At 48.9% G+C, this 9362-nt stretch overlaps 1 protein-coding gene across 3 annotated transcripts in view; it reads left to right on the forward strand.

The window, feature by feature from the left end:
- The window catches only part of ABCC3 (ATP binding cassette subfamily C member 3), a 48436-nt gene extending 40015 nt beyond the window's left edge, over positions 1 to 8421 (forward strand). For all 3 annotated transcript variants that reach the window (XR_015147725.1, XM_086358207.1, XM_086358209.1), the window contains 3 exons: positions 154 to 320; positions 5053 to 5247; positions 7827 to 8421. Coding sequence is in view for 2 of the 3 variants with exons in the window: in XM_086358207.1 (XP_086214333.1) it covers positions 154 to 320; positions 5053 to 5247; positions 7827 to 7935 (471 nt within the window). In the remaining variant the exon portion in view is untranslated. The remainder of the gene's footprint in view (positions 1 to 153; positions 321 to 5052; positions 5248 to 7826) is intronic.
- Positions 8422 to 9362: the final 941 nt, after the last annotated feature.

Consider the following 9362-nt stretch of genomic DNA (forward strand, 5'->3'; position numbering starts at 1 on the left):
TTCTATCTCCTTGGCCATTGCCTCCCTCCTGGAGGGTTGGGGACACAGTGGAAATGCCGCCATCTCAATCTCTTTCTTGTTCCCTGGCCTCGGGGCCCGTGGCTCCCTATGGGGCCTGAGCTGCCTCCCTCTGAGGACTTGCTTTGTCCCCAGGACCCCATCTTGTTCTCGGGGACCCTGCGCATGAACCTGGACCCCTTTGGCTGTTACTCAGAGGAAGACATGTGGCAAGCTTTGGAGCTGTCTCACCTGCACACATTTGTGAGCTCCCAGCCCGCAGGCCTGGACTTCCAGTGCTCCGAGGGTGGGGAGAATCTCAGGTAACAGCCTGGAGTGGGTGGGTCAGGAATAGCACTCCGCTGCACTAGAGGATCTAGCATCAAATGACACCAGGCCAGCCCTCTCCTGCCCTCCCACGCCCATCTTGTGGTTCAATCACTAAATCGTGTGGGACTCTTTGCAACCCCACTGACTGCAGCACATAAGGCTTCCCTGTCCTTCACTATCTCCAAGAATTTGCTCAAATTCATGTCCATTGAGTCAGTGATGCCATCCAACCATCTCATCCTCTGTCGCCCCCTTCTCTTCCTGCCCTCAGTCTTTCCCAGAATCAGGGTCTTTTCCAGAAAGTTGGCTCTTCACATCAGGTGGCCAAAGTATTGGAGCTTCAGCTTCACCACCAGTCCTTCCAGTGACTATTCAGGGTTGATTTCCTTTAGGATTAACTGGTTTGGTCTCCTTGCTGTCCAAAGGACTCAAGAGTGTTCTCCAGCACCAGGATTCCAAAGTATCAATTCTTCAGCACTCAGCCTTATCTAGGGTCCAACTCTCACCTCTGTATATGACTACTGGAAAAACCATAGCTTTGATTATATGGACCTTTGTCAGCAAAGTGATGTCTCTGCTTTTTAATATGCTGTCTAGGTTTGTCATAGCTTTTCTTCCAAAGAACAAGCATCTTTTAATTTCATGGCTGCAGTCACTATCTACAGTGATTTTGGAGCCCAAGAAAATAAAATCTGCCACTATTTCCATTTTTTCCCCATCTATCTGCCATGAAGTGATGGAACTGGATGCCATGATCTTCATTTTTTGAATGTTGATTTTTAAGCCAGCCTTTTCATTCTCCTCTTTCACCTTCAACAAGAGGCTCTTTAGTCCCTCTTCACTTTCTGCCATTAGAGTGGTATCACATGCATATCTGAGGTTGTCGGTATTTCTCCTGGTAATCTTGATTCCAGCTTGTGAGTCATGCAGCCCAGCATTTTGCATGATGTACTCTGCATATAAATTAAATTAAGCAGGGTGACAATATACAGTCTTAACATACTCCTTTCTCAATTTGGAACCAGTCCATTGTTCCATGATCAGTTCTGTTGCTTCTTGTCCTGCATACAGGTTTCTCAAGAGACAAGTAAGGTGATCTGGTATTCCCATCTCTTTAAGAATTTTCCATAGTTTGTTGTGATCCACACAGTTAAAGGCTTTAGCATAATCAATGAAGCAGAAGTAGATTTTTTTTTTTAATTCCCTTGCATTTTCTATTACCCAAGCAATGTTGACAATTTGATCTCTGGTTCTTCTACCTTTTCTAAATCCAGCTTGTACATCTGGAATTTCTCAGTTCATATACTGTTGAAGCCTAGCTTGAAGGATTTTGAGCATTACCTTGCTAGCACGTGAAATGAGTGCAACTGTACCACAGTTTGAGCATTCTTTGGCATTGCCTTTCTTTGGGATTGGAATGAAAACACCTTTTCCAGTCCTGTGGCCACTGCTGAGTTTTCCAAATTTGCTGGCAAGTTGAGTGCAGCACTTTCACAGCATCATCTTTTAGGATTTAAAATAGCTCAGCTGGAATTCCATCACCACCACTAGCTTTGTTTGTAGTGATGCTTCCTAAGGCCCACCTGACTTCACACTCCAGGATACCTGGCTCTAGGTGGGTGAGAAAGTGTATCTTTCCCTTTGTCCTTCACCTTTCACTTCTTTTCTCAGCTATTTGTACGGCCTCCTCAGACAACCACTTTGCCTTTTTTTGTGTTTCCTTTTCTTGGGGATGGTTTTGGTCATTGCCTCCTGTACAACGTTACTAACTTCCGTCCATAGTTCTTCAGGCATTCTGTCTACCAGATCTAATCCCTTGACTCTATTTGCCACATGTATAATCATAAGGGATTTGATTTAGGTCATATTTGAGCAGCCTAGTGATGTGAACTCAGGGGGCACTCTATTGTATTGAGCACGTGCTGTGTGCCAGGCTGCTCACTGACTCCTCACACAAGCCCCAGAGAGATTGAGCTAGGGCCAAAGGCGCACAGCCGGAAGAAGACGTGCCTGGGCTTTCAGCTGGGTCTGGGAGACTCCAAGGCCCCAGTCAGTTTTCTCTCGTGAGGTTGTCATGCTATGCTTAGCCTGATGAGGGGGTTGTGGACCGAACCTGTTGAGAAGACCAGAGGAAACATATAGAACTTTAGAGAAGTCTTTTATTTTTTCCGAGTTGGATGCAATTTTGTCTCTGGTTTAGAAGTGGGCAAAGTGAGGTCTCCAGGCCTTTCTTTGCTTCCTTATAGCCCCAGATTTTATATTCCCAGCCACTGGGTCATATATCAGAGAGAGTCAGAGTCACTTCTCACTGAGTCTAAAAGCTTGAGATACATGTGCCTGTGTTAGCTGTGTGGTTTAAGGCAAGTTGCTTAACCTCTCTGTGCCTTTGTTTTCTTAACTCTAAAAGGAGTATGGGACAACAGTTCCATTCCTTTAGCACCATGCCGCCTAATAGCAACACTGAAAACAGAAACGGATGAAATAAATTTTGGAATTATGTATTTTATTTAGCCCAATATATTTAAAATATTATCACTTCAACATGTAATTGATATAAAAGCTATTATGGATATCTTGCATTTTTTCATATTAAGTATAAAATCCTGTGTGTATTTTTACACTTATAGCACTTTCACGTTTCACTTTCATGCATTGGAGAAGGAAATGGCAACCCACTCCAGTGTTCTTGCCTGGAGAATCCCAGGGATGGGGGAGCCTGGTGGGCTGCCGTCTATGGGGTTGCACAGAGTCAGACACGACTGAAGTGACTTAGCAGCAGCAGCAGCAGCAGCACATCTCGGTTCAGATTTGCCACATTTCAGGTAGTCCACAGTTATGTGTGGCTAGTGGCCATCATTTGGACAGGGCGGTTTTATGGGTTTTATGATGAAATGGAAAGCACTTAGAGTGGATACACTCCTGAGAAATGTAGCTATTCTTATTATTCTACTTAGTCCATACCTGAGTGGACTCTCTCCAGACAAAACAAAAACAAAAACTTGTACATTTCGGTTTAGTTCAGTTCAATTGCTCAGCCGTGTCCGACTCTTAGTGATCCCATGAATCGCAGCACGCCAGGCCTCCCTGTCCATCACCAACTCCCAGAGTTTACTCATGTCCATTGAGTCAGTGATGCCATCCAACCATCTCATCCTCTGTCATCCCCTTCTCCTCCTGCCTTCAATCTTCCCCAGCATCAGGGTCTTTTCAAATGAGTCAGCTCTTCGCATCAGGTGGCCAAAGTACTGAAGTTTCAGCTTCAACATCAGTCCTTCCAATGAACATTCAGGACTAATTTCCTTTAGGATGGACTGGTTGGATCTCCTTGCAGTCCAAGGGACTCTCAAGAGTCTTTTCCAACACCACAGTTCAAAAGCATCAATTCTTCGGCGCTCAGCTTTCTTTATAGTCCAACTCTCACATCCATACATGAATACTGGAAAAACTTAATAGTGTTCAAGGCACGTTGGCCTCCACTATCTCCTTTAATCTTTACTGCAGTCCTGTGGGCTAAAAATGAGGCTCCAAAGTATAAAATTATTTGCCCAAAGCTACTTAGCTAGCAAGGGGTGGGGCAAGGACTCAGGGAAGTGGGAGTTTTTGCCCCAAGCCTTTCCTTGCTGCATCATAGCCACTGTGGGATGCCCCCGCCTCCCCAGTCAGCCCTGTAAGAATGAATGTGTCCAGTCCCTTGATCTCACTTACACAACCACACTGAGAGTGGCTGGCAGACAAGCCTAGGCCACCAGACCCTATGCCCCATAGCTGTTTTTTGGCCCATTCTCCGATCCCTGCTTGCCATCAGCACCTCTCACCAGATCACCCCTCCATCCCCACATCAACCAGGACCTGAGACAGAAATCCACTCCCCTCCTCCCTCCCTGAGCTTGTAGTCACTTTAAGCCTGACCTGTATCCTGTGCCAGTCCCACCATAAATCAGCCCTGAGTTCTATCTGGCAGCTCATTCTGCTGCCAAAACCTTCATTAGTTTCGGGAATGGGCTGAAAGAGAGCCTGGTCTCCACTTGGGCTGGAGTGACTCACCCCTTTGGGAAGGGCTGAGGTATTTGTCCTTGGGTGTGGGGGTGCTGTAGCCTCTGTGGTTGGGAACAGCGCCTTGCTTTGTTCATTAGCTCTGGCTTCCAAGGCAGGGGTTGAAGATATGCATTTCACCCCTCCTCCACCTCTCCAGTGACCAGACATGGGGAGCCGCCCAGATCCTCCTCTTTTCCTGCCCCTTCCGAGTTCCCACTGTAGAGCCCTGATCTGTATTCCCTATGGGGGCAGGAGATGGCTGAGTTGTGTGATACTAGGCTCAGCATGATAGCATGATGTATGCAAACACCAGGAGGAGTCATTTCGGTGTGTTATTACTAAGGTGTAAATGACTAATAGAATGAAACAGAGAAACATGGTGACGCTAGCTAAAGAGTGAGAAGAGGGAAGAAAGCACAGAAAGAGGGAGCCGGGGGTGCCAGAGATAGGCTGGGGATTTTACAGTGTTAAGTACTGGCTCTCCCTCAAGGCCCCTCATTATCCCGGTGGTGTCCAGACCTCAACTCTGTTCCAGGAGTACTGGGCTAAGGCAGAAATGGGAGAGGTTAGACAGAGAGCCAGCCCTAGGCTAATGAAAAGGAGTGGAGACAGAAACAGCTTGGGGAGTAAAGCCTGGGGGGCAGGTTGGGGGTACCCAGCTGGAGACTTCCTTGCTTTCCCTACTCCCAGCGTGGGCCAGCGGCAGCTCGTATGCCTGGCCAGAGCCCTGCTTCGCAAGAGTCGAATCCTGGTTTTAGATGAGGCCACAGCCGCCATCGACCTGGAGACTGATGACCTCATCCAGGCCACCATCCGCACACAGTTTGAGACCTGCACAGTGCTGACCATCGCACACAGGCTGAACACCATCATGGACTACACCAGGTAGGGTGCTGGAACCAGGGCAGGGAGGGGCCTAGTTGGGTCTCCTGGGCCACGGAGAAGGGACAGGCAGATTATCTGGATATGTGGGTATGGGAGCCTTACGGGATTATCTACGGTATGGAAGGGGGTAACAGCATGGGTTACGTAGGCACTGGGTGCACAGTGATGGTTTCTGAGACACAAGGGACACTTGTGTTTTGTGTGGGACACTTGTCCCAACACAAAATGTTGGGAATGGGCATGTGGGGGCTCCCTGAGGCTCAGTTCACTCCCCAACCCTATCCCTTAATGCTGAGACGAGGGGAACCAGATCCTTCATGCCAGATCCTGTCACTTCCTGAGCACCTTGCCCATGGCTTCATTTGCTCCTCACTCCCACCCTGTGGGCATATAGACCAGGAAGCCACCAAGGAAAGGTATACGATGCTTGGGTCCCCGCCTCGGTGAGCCAGACACACCATCATGCAAAATAGATGCTTTGTTGTGGGAAAGCAGAGGGCTGAGTCCCAAGCCTGGCTCTGCTGCTGTGTGACCTTGGGCAATCTGCAAAACCTTCCTGAAACTCTGTCTCTCGAGGTTGTTGTAAGTAATCAGTGAAATAAAGTATTAAAAGTGCAGGTGATCCTAGAATACGTTCATTTCCTCCCTAACCCCTTGTTGTAATTCTCCTTAGAACCAGCTTCTCAAAGAATTAGGGAAGAAGCCTTGCTCTTGGTATCTTACAGCTTCCTCGGGGAGTCAGCTCATTCAGCCAAAAGGAAGAAATGTGACCTAGTCTTTCATTGTGCCTAATGTCAAGGTGTGGCACTGGAGGACAGGATAGGGGTCGGGGGACTCAGAAGCCTGATGGAAGTGAGCTGGTACTGGACTGCCAGGCTAGCTCCCTTGGAGACACAGGAGCTCAGAGTGAGGAAGAGGCAGGAGGCTACAAAGAATCTATGCTGAGGTAGTATGGGGGGAGTACCTCGACAAGGTTTCATTCCCAAAACGAACACCTGCAGGGTGTGGGGAGGTGGGGAAACACACAGACAGGGCAATGGGCAGACCCTGTCCCTCTCTCAAAAGCGTCCCCACACAGGTCCCAGGGGCTCAGAAACCAAGCTGAGAATGCCTGATGCTACTGTCTGTTCCATCCCACCGTATCCCCACTCTCCACTCCTATCCAAGACCCACTGGGAGAAGGGTGGGTAGGAAGGCTTGAGCCCTGGGTCCACACAAGGGGAAGGGCCAGACCGACAGGATCTCTTCCCAGGCCTAACTGAAAATGGTTTTCACCAGCAGCCCTGAGGGGCAAAAACTCAAATTGACCTTGGGGGTTGGGAGTTCAGTCATTTGAGTGGATCAGGCAGAAATGAATGAAATAGTCATGCTACTGAACATGTAATTAGAGCCTGCAGGAAGGAAGCAAGGGTCCACATGTGTAGGCAGAGGAGCCAATCCATACAGGCAGCGAAGGAGGCAAGGGCCTGGGCTTGGAACCCTGCTCCCGCCTCACCCTGGGAGCCAGCTCGTCGGCTCCGTGCCAGGTGCACCCTGTTTAGTTAGCAGGAGATTCTAAGCCCAGGCCCAGGCTTGAATTCTCGTCCTTTAGGGCACCAGCGAAGCCCTAAAGGACGAGTAAAAGTTGGGTAGCAAGGAGGATATGTGATAGGGAGGGAGCTGGAAATTTCAGGAAAAGGCCGTAGCTCATGCAAAGGCCCGGAGGTAAGCAGGGACATGAGTAGAAAGGGAGAGGGGCAGTAGAACCAAGAGGAGGGAAAGAAAGATAGGCCTCACTCTGCTGCACTGAGGACCATGGGAAAGCACTCAGTCCTTACCCCAAGAGCAAAGGGAAGCCACTGAAGTGAGGTGGGCAGTCTCCTAGACTTCAGTTTGGGCAGTGGCTAGACAGTGATGTTCACAGACACACCTCTTCCCGAGGGGCTCTTCCAGGAGCCCCACAGGTGGTCAACGACTGCATGCAGTCCAGGCCCTCCTACCGGGGAGCATCTCCGAGAACGCGGGGGAGCCCTTTCTGCTCCCGCCTCACCTTGGGAGCCAGACTGTTGGCCCCGCACTGGTGCACCCTGTGTCTAGTTGGCAAGAGATTCTAAGCCCAGGCTCAGGCTTGACTATGTATGTGTGGGCGGGGGGAGACCCACCCAGCAGCAGTAGCCAGATCTGTAGCCAGATTCCAGCGTCAGGCCTCACTGCAGCCGTTCCCGCTGTGTGCCTTTGTGAGTCGGCACAAAGCAGATGGATGCATACAGGTCCGTGGCTCCCTGCACACAGTCCCCTGACCCTGGTGAGGGGAAGGGCTCATTAAGGAAGGTTTTCAGAGCCCTGACTAGCAGAGATGAATAGGACCTTGTGTTTGATCCTGGAAACGGCCTCATCTGCCAGAACAGTAAATGGAGTGGCTAAAATAACCAGTCTTGCAAGTGTGCACATGTGGCATAGTGCTTGTGTTGGGTGGGTTGACTGAAGTGGAAGGGTTGGCATGTCACTGAGGGGTCTGAGCTGTACTCAGAAGGGCAGGGTTGGACCATGAAGCCAAATCTGGGCTGATGGAGACCTGACCACTTCTTTTCTTTGGCTAGGGTCCTGGTCCTGGACAAAGGGACGATAGCTGAATTTGATTCTCCAACCAACCTCATTGCAGCCAGAGGCATCTTCTATGGGATGGCCAGAGATGCTGGACTTGCCTAAAATATATTCCTGGTCTTTCTTCCTGGACATTCTTACTTTTCATCACGAATGGAAAGGACACCAAATATGTCTACAGAATGGACTTGATGGCAAATGTTGGGGACATTTGTTAGGTTTTTGTCCGCCAGGTGCCTTGTAGGATAACCGTGCTAAATGTTTCAGGGGTGGGGAAGTGAGGGCCCAGAAGTGAGTGACATGCCCAAGGTCATTGCTAATATGAGGCAGAGCCCAGACTAGTCCCCGGGTCTTCTGATTCCCAATGTGGCGATATTTCCACACTGTACTGCTTATAATCATTTCAAGGGATGACCTCCCTACCCCCATGATTTTTCGTATTTTCTAGTCTGAAGTGTTTTTCGTTTTGTTTTTAAATAAAGCTTTCTCCTCTTTGAACAGAAGACTGCCAGGTCAGGCCATCCCTAGGAACTGAGTCCAATACTCATTAAAAATGGAGCACTGATGAAATAAAGCTACGTGTTAACAATACATACACTTCAGTGTAGCCTTTCTCTCTGTTCACAAGGTCTAGGGGCTAGGGCCCTTAGAGGAGGTGGAGAGGAAGGAGGGAGACGCAGAGGTAGCCTTTATACACGTCTACATGGCTGGAATTATCTGAAAACTTCAGACCCAAGAGCTTTTGGCTGGAAATACTGTCTTCACAGCCAAAACTCACTGGGTAATTGCCAGTAGTTCCTGTTCTGCTGTGTAGAGGCTGTAAAAAGGTGAGAAATAAAGCCCCTGATATCTGACCTGAGGCCTCCTGGGAAAGCTGCCGTGAACACCTCCACATTTATGTCATCCCTCAGACCACTACGCCTGCTTCTCTAGGGGATGAGAAGTGCATGGCACTTTATTTCCTTGCCCCTTTAGCATTCTGTTCCAGACAGGTCCCCATAACCCATGAGGTCTCCAAGTCATGCATCTTCCTCACTCTGGCTGTAGCTGACTGTGGGAGCACAGAGCAGCCCAGGGCCTACCCCCCATTTTGAACGTCCTAGGCTGGTAAATGAGATGAAGGGGTAACTTGCTTTTTTGAACAAGCCAATGAAATGTTTTTTTCTGCAGGTTAGAATTAACCTGGCACACGGCCTTCAAGTTTTCTGGTCTCCTCTTTCATTTCTTCAACCTTTATTCTTGGTATAATGTGACTGGTTATGGATGATGTTTTTTCCCCCTCCATCCTAAATGGTTTGCAGTAGGTGTGGAGATGGCTCCTTTGATCTGATTTTTCTATATGCGTTGGGCCAGCCTGTGCTCCAGGACTATTTGTTAAAGGTTAATCACATTCTGGGGGCTGGCCGTTTCTGCCCAGGATGTTTATGAGTGTACAGAGGAAGACTTCCATCCTTGTGATAGAGCAAGTATAAAAGCACCAAGGCCCAAATTATTCTGCTTCTCCTTGGAGCTAAGAAAAGGTCTTTGCTATG

The sequence above is a fragment of the Bos grunniens genome, chromosome 19, assembly GCF_055505025.1.
Source record: "Bos grunniens cultivar Pamir isolate PY7600 chromosome 19, Bosgru_T2T1.0, whole genome shotgun sequence".
In the NCBI taxonomy this organism is placed as follows: domain Eukaryota; kingdom Metazoa; phylum Chordata; class Mammalia; order Artiodactyla; family Bovidae; genus Bos; species Bos grunniens.